Source organism: Acipenser ruthenus, chromosome 11 (assembly GCF_902713425.1).
Source record: "Acipenser ruthenus chromosome 11, fAciRut3.2 maternal haplotype, whole genome shotgun sequence".
NCBI lineage: Eukaryota > Metazoa > Chordata > Actinopteri > Acipenseriformes > Acipenseridae > Acipenser > Acipenser ruthenus.
This window is the reverse complement of record NC_081199.1, coordinates 29,375,204-29,399,413: the sequence shown is the minus strand read 5'-3', so window position 1 is coordinate 29,399,413 and position 24,210 is coordinate 29,375,204. Positions and strand designations below refer to the sequence as shown.

General features: G+C 40.5%; 1 protein-coding gene across 1 annotated transcript in view; it reads left to right on the top strand.

Moving 5' to 3' along the window:
* The window catches only part of LOC117406791 (titin-like), a 165,645-nt gene that overhangs the window by 121,206 nt on the left and 20,229 nt on the right, over positions 1–24,210 (top strand). Inside the window, exons 211-223 of the mRNA XM_059033620.1 lie at positions 61–17,169; positions 17,271–17,567; positions 17,825–18,412; positions 18,754–19,056; positions 19,153–19,449; positions 19,549–19,836; positions 20,002–20,301; positions 20,409–20,711; positions 20,801–21,106; positions 21,204–22,970; positions 23,074–23,367; positions 23,459–23,746; positions 23,834–24,133. Of these exons, the coding sequence (XP_058889603.1) occupies positions 61–17,169; positions 17,271–17,567; positions 17,825–18,412; positions 18,754–19,056; positions 19,153–19,449; positions 19,549–19,836; positions 20,002–20,301; positions 20,409–20,711; positions 20,801–21,106; positions 21,204–22,970; positions 23,074–23,367; positions 23,459–23,746; positions 23,834–24,133 (22,440 nt within the window). The remainder of the gene's footprint in view (positions 1–60; positions 17,170–17,270; positions 17,568–17,824; positions 18,413–18,753; positions 19,057–19,152; positions 19,450–19,548; positions 19,837–20,001; positions 20,302–20,408; positions 20,712–20,800; positions 21,107–21,203; positions 22,971–23,073; positions 23,368–23,458; positions 23,747–23,833; positions 24,134–24,210) is intronic.

The window sequence follows — 24,210 nt, the reverse complement described above, 5'->3', positions numbered from 1 at the left end:
TTGATTTAGATTTTAGTTTTAATATGTACATACTTATTCCTTATTCTGTTATCATTGTAGATGTACCTGGACCACCTTCTAACCCAAGAGTTACTGATACTACCAAAACCACTGCAACACTGCATTGGGGCAAACCTCACTATGATGGTGGTCTGGATATCATCGGATACATAGTTGAGCATAAAAAAGAAGGCGATGAAGACTGGGTTAAAGACACAACAGGCACTGCTCTCAGGATTACTGAATTTGTTGTTGCAAACCTGCAGCCAGGAGGAAAGTATCACTTTAGAGTTAGTGCTGTGAATGCTGAAGGGGTTGGAGAACCTGCTCAAATCGAAGAAGTTATTGAAATAAGGGAACGAGAGGAGGTACCTGATTTTGAACTTGATGCTGAACTTAGAAGAACACTTGTTGTCAGGGCTGGATGTTCAATTCGCATTTTTGTGCCAATTAAAGGCCGTCCAACACCTGAAATCACTTGGATGAAAGGAGATGTTATGCTTAAAGGCCGTGCAAGCATTGATAACACAGAATCTTACACTATGTTGGTTATTCCTGACTGCACTAGGCATGATGCTGGGAAATACACAATGGTCCTTGAAAATGCAGCAGGCAAAAAGAGTGGTTTTGTAAACGTTAAAGTTTTGGACTCACCTGGACCTCCAATCAATCTTAAGGCCAGAGAGGTTACTAAAGACTGTATCACAATGCAGTGGGATATACCCCTAATTGATGGAGGATCACGAGTTACCAACTATATTGTTGAAAAACGTGAATCAACACGAAAGGCATATTCAACCATTACAACAAAGTGCCAGAAGTGTTCCCTTAGAATTCCTAACTTAGGAGAGGGATGTGAATACTATTTTAGAGTGTTGGCTGAAAATGAATTTGGCATTGGTGAACCAGCTGAAACACCAGAACCAATTAGGGCATCTGAGGCTCCATCTTCTCCAGAAAGTCTTAATATCATGGATGTGACCAAGACTTCTGCTAGTCTTGCATGGCCCAAACCAGTACATGATGGTGGTAGCAAGGTGACTGGATATGTAATTGAAGCTCAAAAGAAAGGTGCAGAACAGTGGCTGCATGTCGCTACTGTAAAGGCTCTGGACTATGTAGTGAAAAACCTAAATGAAAATGATGAATATACCTTCCGTATTATGGCAGTCAACAGTGCTGGAAGAAGTGACCCCAGAGAAAGCAGGCCAGTCCTTATTAAGGAACAAACAACACTTCCTGAATTTGACCTGCGTGGCATCTACCAGAAATTAGTTATTGCCAAAGCGGGAGATAATGTCAAAGTTGAGATACCTGTTTTGGGCCGTCCAAAACCAACAGTTACCTGGAAGAAAGGCAACCAAGACTTCAAACAAACACAGAGAATGAATGTTGAAAATACCGCAACCTCAACCATCCTGAATATTAATGAATGCACAAGAAATGATAGTGCACAATTCACGCTGATAGGAAAGAACATACTTGGGGAAGTCAGTGATACTATTACTGTCCAGATACATGATATTCCTGGACCTCCTAAAGGGCCCATTAAACTTGATGAAATTTCATCAGATTTCATTATAATATCGTGGGATTCTCCAGATAATGACGGAGGGGTACCAATTAGCAATTACATTGTAGAAATGCGTGAAACCTCTGGCACATCATGGGTAGAGTTAGCTGCAACAGTTATACGTACAACCTTTAAAGTTTCTCATCTTACAACTGGAGTTGAGTATCAGTTCCGTGTCAAGGCCCAAAACAGATATGGTATTGGCCCAGCAATTACCTCAGAGACTGTAGTTGCTGCATACCCATTTAAGAGGCCTGGACCTCCAGGTACTCCACAAGTCATCACAGTCACTAAAGATTCAATGACAATTAGCTGGAATGAACCAATTAGTGATGGAGGAAGTACACTTTTCGGATACCACGTTGAAAGAAAAGAGAGGAACAGCATCTTGTGGCAGACAGTCAGCAAAGCTTTAGTTGTAGGAAATATTTTCAAATCAGCTGGACTTACTGATGGAATTGCATATGAATTCCGTGTTGCAGCTGAAAACATGGCTGGCAAAGGTAAACCTAGCAAGCCATCTGAACCAGTATTTGCTCTTGATCCTGTAGATCCACCTGGCAAGCCACTACCAATCAATATAACTAGACATGCTGTCACACTCCAGTGGACCAAACCTGAGTATGATGGAGGATTTAAGATAACTGGATATACAGTTGAAAAGAAAGATCTTCCAAATGGTCGTTGGCTCAAGGCCAACTTCAGCAACATTCTGGAGAGAACTTTCACTGTCAGTGGGCTAACTGAAGATGCTTCATATGAATTCCGTGTATTTGCTAGAAATGCTGCTGGTTCTGTCAGTAAACCCTCTGAACCATCTGATAGCATAACATGCAGAGACGACATTGAAGAACCAAGAATCATGGTTGATGCCAAGTATAAAGATATTATACTGTTAAAGGCAGGAGAAATGTTCAAACTTGAAGCTGATGTTGCAGGTCAGCCATTACCAACAATGGTTTGGACTAAAGAAGGAAAGGAACTTGAAGATACTGCTAAACTTGAAATTAGAACATCAGACTTTTCTACTGTTTTAATTCACAAAGACTCTACAAGAAGAGATGGAGGTGCATTCACTCTAACAGCCAGTAACCCTGGTGGTTTTGCAAAACATGTGTTTAACGTTAAAGTTCTTGATAGACCAGGTCCACCTGATGGACCATTAGCAGTTTCGGATGTCACATCAGAGAAATGTGTGATATGTTGGTTGCCACCAACTGATGATGGAGGCGCAAAGATTGACCATTACGTGATTGAAAAACGTGAAACAAGTAGACTTGCATGGACAAATGTAGCAACTGATCTGCAGGTGAACAGATTTAAGGTGACAAAGCTGCTTAAAGGAAATGAATATATTTTCAGAGTGATGGCTGTTAACAAATATGGAGTTGGGGAGCCACTAGAGTCTGAGCCTACTATTGCAACTAACCCATATGTAGCTCCAGATCCACCTCAAACACCCGAAGTTACTGCCATCACCAAAGATTCAATGGTTGTTTGCTGGGGACATCCAGAATCAAACGGAGGAAGTGAAATTACTAATTATGTCATAGAAAGAAGAGATAAGGCCGGTCTGCGTTGGGTTAAATGCAACAAAAGAATTGTCACAGACTTGAGATACAAGGTTTCTGGCCTAACTGAAGGACATGAATATGAATTTAGAATTTCAGCTGAAAATGCTGCTGGTTTAAGTGCACCAAGCCAAGCTAGTACTTTCTACAAAGCATCTGACACAATATTTAAACCTGGTCCTCCGGGTAATCCTCGAGTGTTAGACACCAGCAAATCATCAATCACAATTGCCTGGAACAAACCAGTATATGATGGTGGCTCTGAGATAACAGGATATATGGTTGAAACATGTCTACCTGAAGAGGATGAATGGACAATTGTAACTCCACAAGATGGACTTAAAGCGACATCCTTCACAATCACAAACCTGATGGAAAATCAAGAATATAAAATCCATATTTCTGCTATGAATTCTGAAGGCATTGGAGAGTCTGCTCTTGTTCCTGGATCACCAAAAGCTGAGGATAGAATGCTTGTTCCTGAAATTGACCTAGATGCTGAGCTTCGCAAAGTTGTCAGTATCAGAGCCTGTTGTACATTAAGACTTTTTGTGCCAATTAAAGGAAGACCGGCCCCAGAGGTTAAATGGGCAAGAGAGAGTGGGGAACCTCTTGACAGAGCATTGATTGAGAATACATCATCATACAGTTTACTGGTAATTGAAAATGTCAATAGGTTTGATAGTGGTAAATATATGCTAACTGTTGAAAACAGCTCAGGCAGCAAGACAGCCTTTGTGAATGTTAGAGTTCTGGATTCTCCTGGAGCGCCACAAAACCTCAAGATAAAGGAAATTACAAAAGTGTCTGTTTCACTCACTTGGGACCCCCCTCTCATTGATGGCGGTTCTAAGATTAAGAACTATATTGTGGAAAAGCGTGAATCAACAAGAAAAGCATACTCCACAGTTATGGCCAACTGCCACAAGACAAGCTGGAAAATAGACCAGTTGCAAGAAGGATGCAATTACTATTTCAGAATTCTTGCTGAAAATGAATATGGAATTGGTCTTCCTGTTGAGACTTCAGACTCAGTTAAAGTATCTGAAAGACCACTTCCTCCAGGAAAAGTCACTCTCCAAGATGTCACCAAGAACAGTGTTAGTCTCTCATGGGAGAAGCCAGAACATGATGGGGGTAGCAGAATCATTGGATACATTGTAGAAATGCAGAGCAAAGGCAGTGAAAAATGGACGACATGTTCAACAGTAAAAGTCACTGAAGTTGTTGTACCAGGACTGACACAAGGTGAAGAGTATGTGTTCCGTGTATCAGCAAAGAATGATAAAGGTGTAAGTGATCCTCGCCAGCTTGGTGTTCCTGTAGTTGCAAAGGACCTGGTCATAGTTCCAGCATTCAAGCTCTTGTTCACCACATTCAGTGTTCTGGCAGGTGATGACCTCAAGGTAGATGTACCATTTGTTGCTCGACCTAAAGCAAATGTTACCTGGCATAAGGATAATCTTGCTCTGAAACAAACCACAAGAGTGAATGCAGAAATCACAGAAAATCGTACACAACTAGTTATTAAAGAAGCCTGCAGAGATGATGTTGGCCAGTATAAAGTCACACTTGCAAATACTGCTGGTGAAGCAACAGAAAACATAAGCATTGTTGTACTAGATAAACCTGGCCCACCAACTGGCCCTGTTAAAATAGATGAAGTCACTGCTGACAGTATTACTCTTACATGGCAACCCCCAGAATATAGTGGTGGCTGCACTATCAACAACTACATTGTGGAAAAGAGAGATACTTCTACAACTGTTTGGCAGATTGTATCCGCTACTGTTGCCAGGACAACTATTAAAGCAAGCCGATTGAAGACTGGCTGTGAGTACCAGTTCAGAATTGCAGCCGAGAACAGATATGGCAAGAGCGCTTTCCTCATTTCAGAATCCTTGGTAGCTCAATATCCATTCAAACTCCCTGGTCCTCCTGGTACACCTTTTGTAACTGCAATTACAAAGGATAGCATGGTGGTGCAGTGGAATGAACCTGTTATTGATGGTGGCAGCAGGATTATTGGTTACCACTTGGAACGCAAGGAAAGAAACAGTATTCTTTGGGTTAAGCTTAACAAGACACTGATACTGGACACCAGGTTTAAGACCAGTAACCTTGAAGAGGGAATCGAATATGAATACAGAGTATATGCTGAAAATATTGTGGGCACTGGGAAATCAAGCAAACTATCTGAATGTTATGTTGCAAGAGATCCTTGTGATCCACCAGGTCGCCCAGAAGCAGTAATAGTCACCAGAAACTCTGTTACACTACATTGGACAAAGCCTGAATATGATGGTGGCAGCAAAATCACTGGGTACATTGTTGAAAAGAAAGAGTTACCTGATGGTCGCTGGATGAAGGCCAGCTTTACCAATGTTGTTGAAACACAGTTTGTAGTGACTGGCTTAGTTGAAGAACAAAGGTATGAGTTCCAAGTAATAGCAAGAAATGCAGCAAGTGTTTTTAGTGAGCCATCTGAAAGCACTGGACCCATCACTGCTAGAGATGAAGTGGATCCACCTCGTATAAGCATGGATCCTAAATACAGAGAAACTATAGTTGTGAATGCTGGGGACAATTTCAAGATTGATGCAGATGTTCATGGAAAACCAATCCCCACCATCCAATGGCTAAAAGGAGACCAAGAACAAAAAAATACAGCTCGTCTGGAAATCAAAAGCACAGATTTTGCCACAACCCTTAGTGTCAAGGAAGCTATACGTGTTGATGGAGGCCAGTACACACTCTTATTAAAGAATGTTGCAGGTGAAAGATCAGTTGCAGTCAATGTCAAAGTGTTGGATAGGCCTGGCCCACCAGAAGGACCTGTTGGAATTTCTGGAGTAACATGTGAGAAATGTTCAATTTCATGGAAACCACCAACGCAGGATGGAGGCAGTGATATATCCCACTACATTGTTGAAAGAAGGGAAACAAGCAGATTAGTGTGGACAGTGGTTGAGTCTAAAGTACAGACTCTTGGTCTAAAAGTTACAAAACTTCTGGAAGGAAATGAATATATTTTCCGTGTCATGGCTGTAAACAAATATGGAGTTGGAGAACCACTTGAATCTGATGCAGTGATAGCTAAAAACCCATTTGTGGTTCCAGATGCACCTAAATCTGTTGAAGTTACAACAATTACAAAGGACTCAATGGTAGTTGTATGGGAAAGACCTGCAAATAATGGAGGCAGCGAGATTTCAGGTTATGTTGTAGAAAAACGAGACAAAGAAGGCATCAGATGGACAAGATGCAATAAACGTGTATGTAATGAACTGCGCTTTAGAGTAACTGGACTTCTTGAAAATCACAATTATGAATTCAGGGTCTCAGCTGAAAATGCTGCTGGAGTTGGTGTGCCAAGTTCTTCCTCAGTTTTCTATAAGGCATGTGATCCTATTTTCAAACCAGGACCACCTAATAATCCTAAAGTGACTGATATCACCAGGTCATCCGTATTCCTTTCATGGAGCAAACCAATTTATGATGGTGGCTGTGAAATTCAGGGATACATTATAGAGAAATGTGAAGCAACCTCTGATGAATGGACAATGTGCACTCCACCCACAGGTGTTAATAAAACATGGATTGAAGCTGACAAGCTACAGGAGAAGAAGGAGTACAAGTTCAGAGTCTGTGCTGTAAACAAGGCAGGTGTTGGAGAACATGCAGATATTTCTGGAGCTGTCCTTGTGGAAGAAAAACTGGAAGCACCAGACCTTGATCTTGACCCTGAACTCAGAAAGATTGTCAGTGTTAGAGCTGGAGGTTCCTTGAGATTGTTTATTCCTATCAAAGGACGACCTGCTCCAGAAGTAAAATGGGGAAAAGCTGATGGTGAAATCAGGGAAACAGCTCAGATTGATAGCACAAGTAGCTACACCTCCCTTGTAATTGACAATGTGAACAGATTTGACAGTGGTAAATATACTTTGTCAGTAGAAAATATAAGTGGAACAAAGTCTGCTTTCATCAGTGTTAGAGTACTTGATACACCAAGTGCACCAGTCAACATGAAAGTTAAAGAGATTACCAAAGAATCAGTAACTTTAACATGGGAGCCACCTCTGTTGGATGGTGGGGCTAAGATAAAGAACTATATCATAGAAAAACGTGAAAGCACAAGAAAAGCGTATTCTGCAGTTGTGACCAACTGCCACAAAACCTCATGGAAGATTGACCAACTCCAGGAAGGATGTAATTATTATTTTAGAGTATCTGCTGAAAATGAACATGGTATTGGTTTACCTGCAGAAACTGTTGACCCACTGAAAATATCTGAGGTGCCACAGCCTCCAGGCAAAATAACTGTTGTTGATGTCTCACGAAACACTGTCTCTCTTGCCTGGGAGAAACCTGAACATGACGGTGGCAGCAGAATCATTCAATATGTTGTGGAAATGCAGGCCAAGGGCAAAGAGACATGGTCTCCTTGTGCACATGTTAAAACACTCGAAACTGTTATTTCCAGCTTAGCTCAAGGAGAGGAATATATGTTCAGGGTTATAGCTGTGAATGAGAAAGGCAAGAGTGACCCAAGATCTCTTGCAGTTCCAGTGGTTGCTAAAGATTTAGTTATCGAGCCAGATGTAAAACCTTTATTCAGCAATTATAGTGTACAAGTTGGTCAGGACCTGAAAGTAGAAATTCCTATTGCTGGGCGACCAAAACCAACAATTTCTTGGACAAAGGATGGTCAAACCCTTAAGCAGACCACAAGAGTTAATGTTACTGATACAGCACACCATACAGTACTTAATATTAAAGAAACCACCAGGGATGACGGTGGTATATATGGCATCACTGTGTCTAATGTTGTTGGACAAAAAGTTGCATCAATTGAAGTGATAACACTTGACAAACCTGGGCCACCAACTGGCCCTGTTAAATTTGATGAAGTTAGTGCTGAAAGTATCACACTTTCATGGGAACCACCAAAATACACTGGTGGCTGCCAGATTTCAAACTATATTGTTCAAAAGAGAGATACAACTACCACAAATTGGGAAATCGTTTCAGCAACAGTTGCAAGGACAACACTCAAAGTTTTGAGACTCAAGACTGGAGCAGAGTATCAGTTTAGAATCTTTGCTGAAAACAGATATGGACAAAGCTTTGCTTTAGATTCTGAATCTGTGGTTGCCCAGTATCCATACAAGGAGCCTGGTCCACCTGGTACACCATTCGTTACAGCAGCCACAAAAGACAGCATGATTGTGCAATGGCATGAACCAATTAATGATGGAGGCAGCAGTATTGTTGGTTACCATTTAGAACGAAAAGAAAGAAACAGTATCCTCTGGACAAAGATAAATAAAACTATTATTCAAGATACACGGGTTAAGACCAGTCCTCTGGAAGAAGGCATTGAATATGAATTCAGAGTCTATGCAGAAAATATTGTTGGCATTGGCAAATCTAGCAAGGTATCTGAATGTTATGTGGCACGTGACCCATGTGATCCACCTGGTTGCCCAGAAGCCATAATTGTTACAAGGAATTCAGTCACTCTTCAATGGACAAAGCCAGAGTATGATGGTGGCAGTGTCATAACTGGCTATTTTGTTGAGAAACGTGACCTTCCAGAAGGTCGATGGATGAAAGCCAGCTTTACCAATGTTATGGAGACCCAATTCACTGTTACAGGTCTTACTGAAGATTCTAAGTATGACTTCAGAGTTTTTGCTAAAAATGCTGCAGGAACTATGAGCAAGTCATCAGAGAACACCGGTCCAATAACTGCCAAGGATGAGGTTGAGCCTCCACGATACTCAATGGATCCAAAATACAGTGCAGCAATTGTTGTCAATGCTGGAGATACATTCAAGCTTGAAGCTGATGTACATGGAAAACCATTACCTGAAATCCAGTGGTTCAAGGGAGATAAGGAACTTGAAGATACAGCAAGATGTGAAATTAAAAACTCAGACTTCAAAGCATTGATTATCATTAAAGATGCTATTAGAATTGATGGTGGACAATACAATTTGCAGCTAACCAATGTAGCTGGCACAAAATCTGTTCCTATTCATGTGAAAGTGTTGGACAGGCCAGGACCACCTGACGGAGTTATTAACATTACTGGTGTGACTGCTGAAAAATGCTCTCTGTCATGGGCACCTCCACAGCATGATGGTGGCAGTGACATCTCACACTACATTATTGAGAAGAGAGAAACTAGTCGTCTTGCTTGGACTGTTGTGGCTTCAGATGCAGTGGCTACTATGTTGAAGGTAACAAAACTCCTGGAAGGTAATGAATATATCTTCCGTATTATGGCAGTTAACAAATTTGGTGTAGGTGAACCTTTAGAATCTGCACCAGTTATGATGAAGAACCCATTCGTACCTCCTGGAGCACCAAAGGGTTTAGAAATAGCCAATATTGCAAGGGACTCTATGACCGTGTGTTGGACTAGACCAGATAGTGATGGTGGCAGTGAAATTATAGGATATATTGTAGAGAAGAGAGACAGGGCTGGAATCAGATGGACAAAATGCAACAAGCGCAGGCTTACGGACTTGCGCTTTAGAGTGACAGGACTCACAGAAGACCATGAGTATGAATTCAGACTATCAGCAGAAAATGCTGCTGGAGTTGGTGTACCAAGTCAGCCTTCCACTTACTTTAAAGCTTGTGATCCAATATACAAACCAGGCGCACCAACAAATGCACACATTGTGGATATCACCAAGAACTCTATTACACTTGCATGGGGCAAACCAATTTATGATGGTGGCAGTGACATCCAGGGATATATTGTTGAAATCTGCAAAGCTGATGAAGAAGAATGGACCATGTGCACACCACCAGCTGGCCTGCTTGTCAATCGTTTTGAAATCACAAAACTTGTTGAACATCAGGAGTATAAGATTCAAGTATGTGCTGTCAATAAGTTAGGTGTTGGTGAGCCTGCAGAAATACCTGAAACAATTAAACCCGAAGATAAACTTGAAGAACCTGAAATCCATCTGGATGCAGAGTTAAGAAAGGGTATAGTTGTACGTTCTGGAAGTACTGTGAAGATCCTTATACCTTTCAAAGGAAGACCAGCTCCTGAGATCAATTGGTCCAAGGATGAAGGTGATCTGTCAGAGAAAACACAAATAGAAAAGGGTATTAACTATACCCAGCTTTCAATAGACAGTTGTGATAGAAATGATGCTGGCAAATACACACTTAAATTGGAAAATAGCAGTGGTGCTAAGTCTGCATTTGTTTCTGTCAAAGTACTAGATACCCCTGGAGCACCTCAGAACCTTGTAGTGAAAGATGTAAAGAAAGATGCAGTTACTCTAGTATGGGAGCCACCTTTGATTGATGGAGGAGCAAAGATCAAGAACTATGTGATTGATAAGCGTGAATCAACAAGAAAGGCTTATTCCAATGTTACTTCAAAATGTACCAAAACTAGCTTTAAAATTGAAAATATAATTGAAGGATCTATTTATTACTTTAGAGTTATGGCAGAGAATGAATTTGGTGTTGGACTACCTGCTGAAACTGCTGATTCAGTAAAGGCATCTGAGCCACCATTGTCACCAGGAAAAGTTACACTTACTGATATCACTCAGACAAGTGCCTCTCTTGCATGGGAAAAACCAGACCACGATGGAGGTAGCAGGATTTTGGGATACTTGATAGAAATGCAGCCTAAAGGGTCTGACAAGTGGGGAGTAGCGACCCAAACCAAAACATGTGATGGTGTTGTTTCTGGCCTAAGTTCTGGTCAAGAGTATCTCTTCCGTGTGATTGCTTACAATGAGAAAGGAAAGAGTGACCCAAGACCACTGGCTGTTCCAGTCATAGCTAAGGACCTGACAATTGAACCCAGTTTCAAACTTATGTTCAATACATACAGTGTTCAGTCCGGAGAAGATCTTAAGGTAGAAATACCCGTAATTGGGCGTCCAAGACCCAAGATTGCTTGGACAAAGGATGGACAAGCACTTAAACAAACAACAAGAGTAAATGTTGAAACTACACCAACATCAACTGTCCTTAAAATTAAAGAGAGCCACAGAGATGACCTTGGCAAGTATACTGTCACAGCTACCAACAGTGCAGGCACAGCCACAGAAGAAGTTACAATTATTATTCTTGATAAGCCTGGTCCTGCTGTAGGCCCAGTACGAATTGATGAAGTAAGTTCAAACTATGTTATTTTATCATGGGATCCCCCCCAATATACTGGAGGCTGTCAGATAAACAATTACATTGTTGAAAAACGAGACACAACCACAACTGCATGGCAGATTGTATCAGCAACAATAGCAAGGACAACTATCAAAGTAACTAAACTTAAGACAGGTTCAGAATACCAATTTAGGATATATGCTGAAAACAGATATGGAAAGAGTTCCTCTTTGGATTCTCCATCAGTTGTTGTGCAGTATCCTTACAAGCAACCCGGACCACCTGGCACTCCGTTTGTTACATCACTTACAAAAGATTACATGGTTATTGAGTGGCATGAGCCAGTCAATGATGGTGGCAGTGCAGTTATAGGTTACCATCTGGAGCGCAAAGAAAGAAACAGTATTCTGTGGACTAAGCTGAACAAGACTCTTCTTCAAGACACTCGCTTCAAGACAAACAACCTCGAAGAAGGCATCGAATATGAATATAGAGTATATGCTGAAAACATTGTAGGCATTGGTAAATGCAGCAAAGTTTCAGAATGCTTTGTAGCCCGTGATCCATGTGATCCACCTGGCTGCCCTGAAGCTATTGTTATCACCAGAAACTATGTGACTCTTCAATGGACAAAGCCTCAGTATGACGGTGGCAGTAAAGTCACTGGATATTTTGTAGAAAAGAAAGAGTTGCCAGAAGGTCGGTGGATGAAAGCAAGTTTCACAAATGTAATTGAGACTGAATTTACCATCACAGGCTTAGTTGAAGACCAAAGATATGAATTTAGAGTTATTGCAAGGAATGCAGCTGGTATTTTCAGTGAACCCTCTGAAAGCACTGGACCAATTACAGCTAGAGATGAAATTGAATCCCCAAGAGTTTCAATGGATCCAAAATATAAAGATGTAATTGTTGTTAATGCAGGTGACACATTCACCCTTGACGCTGACATCCATGGCAAACCAGTGCCTGACATCACATGGTTAAAAGATGGAAAAGAAATTGACAAAGTTACTGCAAGAATGGAAACTAAAACAACTATCCAAAGAACATCTCTTACAGTAAAGGACTGCATTAGAATAGACGGAGGACACTATGTACTCAACCTCAGCAATGTTGGTGGTACAAAAGTAATACCAATAACAGTCAAAGTTCTTGACAGACCTGGTCCTCCTGATGGTCCATTGAGAGTTACAGGTGTCACTGCTGAGAAATGCTACTTGTCTTGGAGCCCGCCCTCACAAGATGGTGGTGCTAACATATCTCACTATAATATTGAGAAGAGAGAAACCAGTAGACTATCCTGGACACAGGTTGTCTCTAATATTCAAGCAATCAGCCACAAAGTGACCAAACTTCTGACTGGCAATGAATATATTTTCAGAGTCATGGCAGTTAACAAATATGGCATTGGTGAGCCATTAGAATCTGAACCTGTTCTAGCACGTAATCCATTCAAGCCACCAGGAAAACCATCAGTTCCTGAAGTTACTGCCATCACAAAAGATTCCATGGTTGTAACATGGGCCCGTCCTGATGACAATGGGGGAGCTGAAATTGATGGTTATGTTCTTGAGAAACGTGACAAAGATGGCATTAGATGGACAAAATGCAATAGAAAGAGGTTGAGTGATCTGCGATTTAGAGCAACTGGTCTCACTGAAGGACACTTTTATGAATTCCGTGTTGCTGCTGAAAATGCTGCTGGTATAGGAGAACCAAGTGATCCATCAGTATTCTACAGAGCGTGTGATGCCACATATCCTCCAGGCCCACCAAGCAATCCAAAAGTAACAGATACCTCTAGCACAACTGTGTCCCTTTCTTGGAGCAAACCTATCTATGATGGTGGTGCGGAAACAAGGGGATACCTTGTAGAGATGAAAGAAGCCAGCACTGATGAATGGATCACATGCACCCCTCCAACTGGTGTACAAGCAACACACTTTTCTGTCACAAAACTTAAAGAAAACACTGAATACAATTTCCGCATCTGTGCTATTAACATAGAAGGAGTTGGTGAACCTGCTGACATTGCTGGATCTGTAGTTGCAGCTGAAAAGGTTGAGCCACCCGAGATTGAACTGGATGCAGATCTTAGAAAGATGGTATCTGTACGTGCTAGCGGCACTTTGCGCTTGTTTGTTGCCATTAGAGGTAGACCCGAACCTGAAGTTAAATGGCAAAAGGCAGAAGGGACTCTAACTGAACGTGCACAAATTGAAGTCACAGGTTCCTACACCATGCTTGTCATTGACAATGTCAACAGATTTGACAGTGGCAAATATATTTTGACACTGGAGAACAACAGTGGCACTAAATCAGCCTTTGTCAACGTCAGGGTGCTTGATTCTCCAAGTACTCCTGTAAATTTCAACATTAAGGAAATAAAGAAAGATTCAGTTACACTGACATGGGAGCCCCCTCTAATTGATGGTGGGGCAAAGATTACTAACTACATTGTTGAAAAGCGTGAATCTACAAGAAAGGCATATACTACTGTTACTAACAACTGCATCAAGAATACATTCAAAGTCGATCAACTCCAAGAAGGAGGTATTTACTATTTCCGTGTATTGGCTGTAAATGAACATGGTGTTGGCCTACCAGCACAAACAACAGATCCTATTAAAGTGTCAGAAGCTCCTTTACCTCCTGGCAAAGTAACTCTTGTAGATGTAACACGCAACAGTGTAACCATCTCCTGGGAGAAGCCAGATCATGATGGTGGCAGCAAAATTTCAAGTTATGTTGTTGAAATGCAAACTAAAGGTAGTGAAAAGTGGACCATGTGTTCTCAAGTGAAGGCACTGGAGGCAACCGTATCAGGCCTTACCATGGGTGAAGAATACTCCTTTAGAATTATTGCTGTGAATGAGAAAGGAAAGAGTGACCCAAAACAACTGGGGGTACCTGTGGTTGCAAAGGACATTCAGATCGAACCTAGTTTGGAACTTCTTTTCAGCACTTTCAGTGTGAAAGCAGGAGATGACCTTAAGATTGATGTACCATTCAGAGGTAGACCCCTGCCTACTGTGTCATGGAAGAAAGATGGTCTACCCCTGAAACAGACAACAAGAGTAAATATTCAGACATCCAAAACATCAACTGTCATTGTAATCAAGGAAGCAACAAAAGAAGATGTTGGAAAGTATGAGGTTAGTGTGGCTAACACTGCTGGTACGAATTCAGCTGAAATTGGAATTATTGTACTTGACAAACCTGGTCCACCTGGTCCAATCCGTCTGGATGATGTTAGTTCTGACAGTATATCAATTTCATGGGACCCACCAGAGTATGATGGTGGTTGCCAAATTAACAACTACATTGTTGAAAAGAGGGATACTACAACAACACAATGGCAAATTGTGTCTGCCACAGTTGCCAGAACATCAATTAAAGTTTCACGACTGACAACAGGTTCTGAATATCAGTTCCGTGTTTATGCTGAAAACCGCTATGGAAAGAGCCATTACAGAGACTCCTCTGCAATTGTTGCACAATATCCGTTTAAACCACCTGGTCCTCCTGGAACACCCCGTGTTTCACATGCTACTAAATCTTTCATGGTTGTTGAATGGAATGAACCAGTTAACGATGGAGGCAGTCAAATACTTGGATATCACATTGAAAGCAAAGAAAGAAGTAGTATTCTTTGGACCAAGATAAATAGAGGTCTTATTACTGACACTCAAATGAAAGTAACAGGTATTGAAGAAGGCCTGCTGTATGAATACCGTATATATGCAGAAAATATTTCTGGAATTGGTAAATGTGGCAAAGCATGTGAACCTGTTGCTGCAAGAGATCCATGTGATCCTCCTGGTCAACCTGAAATTACTAACATTACTAGAACTTCTGTATCACTGTCTTGGGCTAATCCAGAATATGATGGTGGAGCCAAAGTCACAGGTTATATTATTGAACGCAGGGAACTGCCAGATGGTCGCTGGCTGAAGTGCAATTTCACCAACATCCAAGAAAACTACTTTGATATAACAGGTCTTACAGAAGATCAACGGTATGATTTCCATGTTATTGCAAAGAATGCAGCAGGATTGTTCAGTGAGCCATCTGAATGCACTGGCCCAGTCACTGTTAAGGATGATGTTGATCCCCCTCGAATTATGATGGATGTCAAATTCAGAGATGTGGTGGTAGTGAAGGCTGGAGAAATTTTAAAGATTAATGCTGATGTTGCTGGTCGTCCTCTGCCAGTAATTTCATGGTCAAAGGATGGCAAGGAGATAGAAATAAAGGCTAGAGTTGAAATTGCCTCAACAGACAAAAGTACTGCAATCACTATCAAAGACTGTATCAGACGAGACTCTGGGCAGTATGTCCTGACTTTGCAGAATGTGGCAGGAACAAGATCAATGGCTGTAAACTGCAAGGTGCTCGACAGACCTGGCCCATCAGCTGGACCAGTACAGGTATCAGGACTTACAGCTGAGAAATGCCATCTGTCTTGGGGGCCACCACAAGAAAATGGAGGTGCTGAAATTGATCATTATGTGGTAGAGAAACGTGAAACAAGCCGTCTTGCCTGGACCGTGGTGGAAGGAGATGTGAAAACAACATCTTGCAAAGTTACTAAACTACTTAAAGGCAATGAATACGTTTTCAGAATTATGGGTGTGAACAAATATGGAGTTGGCGAACCACTAGAGAGTGATGCTGTTAAAGCTTTAGATCCATTTACAGTTGCAAGTGCACCCACAAATGTGGAGATCACCAGTGTTACCAGTGAAGCTATGACAATCTGCTGGGCTCGACCAGTTAGTGATGGTGGTAGTGAAATCTCTGGCTATATAATTGAAAGACGTGAAAAGTCTGGTCTGCGATGGGTACGTGTGAACAAAAAACCTGTGTATGATCTTAGAGTTAAAGCATCTAACCTCCGTGAAGGATGTGAATATGAATACCGTGTACATGCAGAGAATGCTGCCGGTTTAAGTGCCCCAAGTGAAGCATCTCCACTGACTAAAGCAGAAGACCCAGTTTTCCTGCCATCACCACCATCCAAACCTAAGATAGTAGATTCCACAAAGACCACTATTTCTATTGGCTGGACAAAACCATTGTTTGATGGTGGAGCCCCTGTCACTGGATATAATGTTGAGTACAAGAAAACTGAAGATGAGGAATGGACAACAGCTGTTCAAAACCTTAGAGGCACAGAGTTTACTATTGTTGGACTCACTTCTGGAGCTGAATATGTCTTTGCAGTAAGATCAGTCAACAAAGTTGGACTTAGTGATCCAAGTACAGCCTCTGAACCCCAGGTTGCAAAAGAGAGAGAAGAAGAACCTGCCTTTGATGTTGACAATGAAATGCGCAAGACTTTAATTGTCAAAGCTGGCAGCTCATTTACACTCACTGTACCTTATAAAGGAAAACCAGTGCCTAATGTAATATGGAACAAGGAAGATGTAGATTTAAGAGTAAGAGCATGTATTGACACAACTGACAGTTGCACATCATTAACTCTAGAGAAAGCAAACAGAAATGATTCTGGAAAGTACTGCATAACTCTACAAAATATTACTGGAACTTGTACTTTGACACTAGTTGTCAAGGTCCTGGATTCTCCTGGTCCACCTGCTCACATAGCAGTTAAAGACATCACTAAGGAATCTGCAGTCATATCATGGGATGTTCCAGAAAATGAAGGTGGTGCTCCTGTCAAGAACTATCATGTGGAAAAACGTGAAGCCAGCAAGAAGGCATGGGTATCTGTCACAAACAACTGCCACCGATTGACCTACAAAGTACCGGATCTCCAGGAGGGAGCTATTTACTACTTCAGAGTTTCTGGAGAGAATGAGTTTGGAATTGGATTATCTTCTGAGAGCAAGGAAGGTGTTAAGATCACAGGTAAATATTCATTTTCAATGTGTGTTGTTACATATAAATCACTTTTTAAAGAAAATTGTTTCAGACACTGATTTCTAATAAGTGTTCATTATTCCTTTCAGAAAAACCAAGTCCACCTGAGAGGCTTGGAGTTACTGATGTTACTAAGGAGAGTGTTTCACTTTCTTGGAGTAAGCCAGAACATGATGGGGGCAGCAGAATCACTAGTTACCTGATAGATGCCCTTGAGAAAGGCCAACAGAAATGGGTTAAGTGTGCAGTTGTAAAAATGACCCACCATGTTGTTCGTGGCCTTAAGGAGAATGTTGAATATTTCTTCAGAGTCTGTGCTGAAAACCAGGCTGGTCTCAGTGAGCCCAAAGAAATGCTTTTCCCTGTTACAGTAAAAGATCAACTTGGTAAGTTATCACATACATTTAAAAAAATTGTTTTAGTGCTACATTATTAAAAAAAAATAACCCTACACTGCATAAGATTAACATCTTGCCATCATAATTTCAGTGACTATTGTTATGTTTCCCAAAATCAAAGGTTTAACTTGTAGCAGATATTTTTAAGTAACATTTTATTCATTTTGACTATGTTTGAGACTGCACGTGTTTGCTTTATTCATGCACTCACACACATTTGTTTGTGTTTATTTGTCTAATTCCAGAATCTCCTGAATTTGATCTGAAGAACTTCCCTCACAATACAGTCTATGTCAGAGTAGGATCAAACCTTAAATTTGAAATTCCACTTTCTGGCAAACCTCTACCAAAGATATCACTCTCCAGGGACAATGTTTCAGTGAAGTCAACAATGAGATTTAACACAGAGACAACTGCAGATAGCCTCATCATTAACCTCAAAGAGAGCGTTGCTGCTGATGCTGGAAGATATGACATTACTGCCGCCAACTCAAGTGGAACAACTAAGACCTTTGTTAATATTGTAGTCCTAGATAGACCCGGACCTCCAGTTGGTCCTGTTGCTATAAGTGACGTCACAGAGGACAGTGTAACGTTAAGTTGGCAACCACCTGTTTATGATGGTGGAAGTCAAGTTACTAACTATATTGTACTTAAACGTGAAACAAGCACTGCTGCTTGGTCAGAAGTATCTGCCGCAGTTGCTAGAAACATGATCAAGATTATGAAGCTGACAACAGGAGAAGAGTACCAGTTCCGTATCAAGGCTGAGAACCGATTTGGCATCAGTGATCATATTGATTCTCAATGCGTTACTGTCAAACTTCCATACAGTAAGTTAATTATTTGTGCAACTTCTTTTTATTTTACACAGGTACACTATTTAGAAGCAAATGCAAAGGCACATTTCCAGAAAGTAATAAGATACTTTTACCGGTATAAAACTTGTAGAAGCTACTCAAAACAGTAATGTAATCGCTTCTTCCTGAAACTAAGCTTCTGAAACTAAGTTTCTTTTACTTTTGTGCTTTCTACCAAATAGGGTCCAAGTAATAATATTCTTACCAAAACACATTTTTCTAAAACAAATCAAAAAATATTATCTGTCATTGGTGCATGAAATCAGTATATTATTTTTGCAAATATTTTTTTTTTTACTGTTGTTTCATTTTAGCAATTCCGGGACCACCATCTACACCATGGGTAACAATGGTCACAAGAGAGAACATCACTGTTTGCTGGCATGAACCCGTCTCTGATGGAGGAAACGCTGTATTTGGATACCATTTACAGATGAAAGACAGAAACAGCATTCTGTGGCAGAAAGCTAACAAGACAGTTATCCGTACAACCCACTTCAAAGTCAGCAATGTTAGTGGTGGACTTATCTATGAGTTCAGAGTAATGGCAGAGAATGCTGCTGGTATTGGCAAGGTTAGCCATACTTCTGACCCAGTACTTGCAATTGATGCTTGTGGTAAGTATTTATTTGTTTTCTGTTTTTCTTATTGTTTGCCTTATTACTGTAATTCACAAATGGGTTTTTTGAAAAACAAATAATTTTGTGTTTCAGAACCACCAGGAAATGTGCGTGTGACTGATATCACAAAGAACTCAATCAGCCTTGCATGGCAGAAACCTGCTTATGACGGTGGAAGCAAGATCACTGGGTACATAGTTGAGAAGCGAGACATGCCCAATGGAAGGTGGACAAAGGGTAGCTTCACCAATGTCATGGAAACGCAATTCACTGTCTCAGGCTTGACACAGGATGAAAAATATGAATTCAGAGTTTTTGCAAAGAATGCCATAGGCTCTGTAAGCAATCCATCATTAATTGCTGGTCCAGCCACATGTGTAGACACTTATGGTGAGTTTTATTTCTTTGAAATTAATTGTATTAATTATTAGTTTTCTTTGAAAATATTTATTTGAATAATATATTTATATTTGTATTTGTTTGTTTTAGGTGCTCCTGAAATTGACTTGCCTCCAGAATATGTAGATACTGTGAAATTCAAGGCTGGTTCAGCTGTCAGGATTAAAGTTGGAATTTCTGGCAAACCTTTGCCAACAGTTGAATGGTACAAAAATGGCAAAGAGGTGGAGACAAGCGCTCAAGTATCAATTGAAAATACAACAGATTACGCTTGTGTTATTATTAAGGACGCTGCACGTACCAATAGTGGAAGCTATGAACTCAGACTTAAGAATGCAATGGGTTCTACATCAGCAACCATCAGAGTACAAATTCTAGGTATGTTTTGTGAAGAATAACTATTTTATTTTATTCTATTTTCTGCTGGAAAATAAACTCAATTGAGCATAATTAACCAACATGAAGCAAACATTTAGCTCCTGTATAAAATCAATTGTTAGGAAAATTATATCTTGTGTTTTGTTTTATTTTATTTTTAATCAGATAAACCCGGACCTCCAGGTGGACCTGTTCAGTTCAAGAGAGTCACTGCAGAGAAAATAACTTTCATTTGGGATCCTCCAGCTGATGAAGCTGGTGCTTCGGTAACACATTATATAGTGGAAAAACGTGAGACGAGCAGAGTGGTCTGGACACTCATATCAGACAAACAGGAACAGTGTCTTGTCTCTGTGCAGAAGCTTATCAGAGGCAATGAATACATCTTCAGAGTTAGAGGTGTAAACAAATATGGCGTTGGAGATGCATTGGAATCTGAGCCTGTTGTTGCTAAGAATGCATTTGGTAAGATTTATAAATATATATATATATATATATATATATATGTGTGTGTGTGTGTGTGTTTGTTTTACTATTGTTTTACTATTTTGCTTTGTTTCTCTTTACTTTAGTAACTCCCGGACAACCTAGCATGCCTGAAGTTACGATGATTACCAAGTCAACAATGACTGTGACCTGGAACAGGCCTACTGTAGATGGTGGCAGTGACATATCTGGATATATCCTGGAAAAACGTGAGAAGAAGAGCTTGCGATGGTTCAAGGTCCTGAAAGAACCTATCCGTGACACTAGACAGAAAGTATCAGCCTTGACAGAAGGAAACGAATACCAGTACCGTGTCAGTGCTCTCAATGCAGCTGGAGAAGGCCCATTCTCTGATGTATCTGATTTCTACAAAGCTGCTAATCCAATTGGTATGAATAATGTATAACAGTTTTTTTAACATTATATTCTGTTATTCTAATATGTATTTTTTAACATGGTATAATTTTTCTCCTTTCAGACCCACCAGGTGAACCAACCAAGCTTAAAGTTGTTGACACAACTAAATCATCTATAACTCTTGCATGGGTTAAGCCTGTGTATGATGGAGGCAGTGAGGTTTCCAGCTATGTAGTTAAAAAGAGAGAGGGTGAAGAAGAAGATTGGACTGTGGTCAGTTCAAAGGGTGAAGTGAGAACTACAGAGTATGTTGTATCTCACCTGAAACCTGGGGTGAACTACTACTTCTCTGTGTCTGCTGTCAACTGTGCTGGAAGTGGAGATCCAATTGAAATGACAGAACCTGTTCAAGCTAAGGATATCCTTGGTACGTATTTACAATATAGGTGATTCAATTATTTACACATACTTTTTGTATGTACAATGACAAAATGTAATCCATTCTTCTCATTTCATTTTTACAGAGGAACCAGAGATTGATCTTGATATTGCAGTCAGAACTCAGTTCACAGCTAAAGCAGGTGAAGATGTGGAGATCATGATTCCATTTAAGGGACGACCTGCACCAAATGTCACTTGGAGAAAGGGAGAGAAGAACATTGGCATTGATCCAAGATACAATATCCACAATACTGAGTCATCCACAATGCTTACAATCCCACAGGTTACTCGTAATGATAGTGGAAAATATGTTCTTATCATTGAAAATGGTGTTGGTGAACCTAAATCATCATTTGTCAATGTTAAAGTGCTTGACACACCAGGTGCCTGCCAAAAATTGCAGGTCAAACATGTTACTCGTGGCAATGTTACTCTTGTATGGGAACCTCCTCTTGTCAATGGCGGTGCTCAAATTAGCAACTATGTTATTGAAAAGAGAGATGCTACCAAGAGAGCATATTCTGGTGTGACAACTAAATGCTCTCAAACCACATTCAAAATTACTGGCCTCTCTGAGAAGACCTCTTTCTTCTTCCGTGTATTGGCTGAAAATGAAAATGGATTAGGCGAGCCATGTGAGACAGCAGAACCAGTTAAAGCTACTGAGATACCTGGTCCCATAAAGGATCTTTCAATGAAGGACTCTACTAAGACTTCAGTCATATTACAGTGGAACAAGCCTGATTATGATGGTGGAAGTATCATCACAGAGTATGTAATTGAAAAGAAACTTAAAGATGAACAGGAATGGTCACCTGCTGGTGTCAGCAAGACCTGTGAGTTTGAAGCAACTAAACTTAAAGAACTTTCAGTAATGGAATTCCGAGTGTCTTCCAAGAATGAAAAGGGACAGAGTGATTATGCCCAGATTGGACCAATTACAGTAAAGGACCACATCATTCAACCTGAAGCTGACCTATCAGATATCCCAGGAGGACAAATCAGTGTACGCATTGGTCATAATGTCCATATTGAACTGCCTTACAAGGGTAAACCAAGACCAACTGTGCAGTGGCTAAAAGACAACCTGCCTCTCAAAGAAAGTGAACAAGTGCGCTTTAAGAGAACTGAAAACAAGGTTTCTTTGAACATTAAGAATGTTAGAAAAGATAACGGTGGAAAATACACCTTAGTCCTTGATAATGCTGTCAGCAGAAAATCATTTAGTGTCACTGTTATAACCCTTGGTCCACCATCTAAGCCAAAGGGACCCATCCGATTTGATGAAATTAGAGCAGAAAGTATTATTATTTCATGGGATACTCCTGATGAGGATGGAGGTGGAGAAATCACCTGCTATAGTGTAGAAAAGCGAGAAACGTCACAGACAGCATGGAAGATGGTTTGCTCTAGTGTGTCCAGAACAACATTTAAGATTCCCAACTTAATCAAAGGAACAGAGTATCAATTCAGAGTACGTGCAGAAAACAGATATGGAGTAAGTGAGGCCCTACTTTCACCAGATGTATTTGCCAAACACCAGTACCGACCACCAGGTCCACCAGGAAAGCCTTTTGTATACAATGTCACTTGTGATGGCATGTCAATTCAATGGGATGCCCCAGTGTATGATGGAGGTTCTGAAGTTACAGGATTCCATGTTGAGAAGAAGGAAAGAAATAGTATTCTGTGGCAGAAAGTAAATAAAACACCAATATCTGGAAGAGAATATAGAATTACAGGTCTTATTGAAGGACTGGAATACCAGTACCGGGTCTTTGCTGAGAACAATGCTGGTCTAAGTCCTTCTAGTGAGACAAGCAAATACCAAGTGGCTGTTTCTCCAGTTGGTAAGATTTTTTTTTTCATATTGCACTTTTTTGTTGTTTGAATCATTCTGTAATTGTCATGTGTTGCAATATGCACATTTAATATGTATGTATCTGTTTTTAGATCCACCTGGTACTCCTGACTACATTGATGTCACCAGAGAGACTGTCACACTCAAGTGGGAACCACCACTACGTGATGGAGGAAGCAGGATTGTTGCTTACAGTGTAGAAAGACGTCAAGGAAAAGCACGCTGGCTGAGATGCAACTTTATTGATATTTCTGAATGCCAGTACACAGTCACAGGTCTTGCCTCCGGTGACCGATTTGAATTCCGAGTAATTGCCAGAAATGCTGTTGGAACTGTTAGTCCACCCTCTCAGTCATCTGGTTACATCATGACCAGAGATGAAAATGGTAAGCATTACCTGTGATGTGAATCATTTAAAAAAAAAGAAAAAAAGTGTCTTCATAGAAATTACATTTTTGTTATTGTGTTATTTTTCAGTTCCGCCAACAATTGAATTTGGAGCACAACACTTTGAAGGTCTTACAGTGAAGGCTGGAGAAAAGATTAGACTTAAAGCTCTCATTTACGGCCGTCCAGTACCTCAGGTGACCTGGTACAAGGATGGAAACGAAATTGACAAGAAGATGATGATTGATATTACCACTGTGCTTGGTTCAAGCAGTATCTTTATCAGAGATGCTGGTCGAGAACACCGTGGCGTGTATAGTGTTGAAGCTAAGAATGCTTCTGGAGTCAAGAAAGAAGACATTACTGTTAGAGTACAAGGTATTTATGGTTTACTCTTTTTTTACATTTTTTTATTATATTAAATAATACATTATTAATATAACATATTTTAATAATATTTTTCAGATACTCCTGGACCACCTGGTGGACCAATGCGGTTCACCAACATCACTGGAGAAAAGGCCACACTGTGGTGGGATCCTCCTGAAAATGATGGTTGTGCTTCTGTTACCCAATATGTGATTGAAAAACGCGAAACCACCAGAATCTCATGGGCACTTGTTGATGACAAATGTGAAGCTTGCACATTTACTGCTACCAAGCTGATTAAAGGCAATGAGTACCAGTTCCGAGTGTCACCAATTAACAAGTTTGGTGTTGGCAGACCACTGGAATCAGAGCCTATAATTGCACAGATTCAATACAGTAAGTTAGACATTTTAGTTATGCTTTATTGTTTTAATACATATATTTTGGTATACATAATAAACTAATTACATATG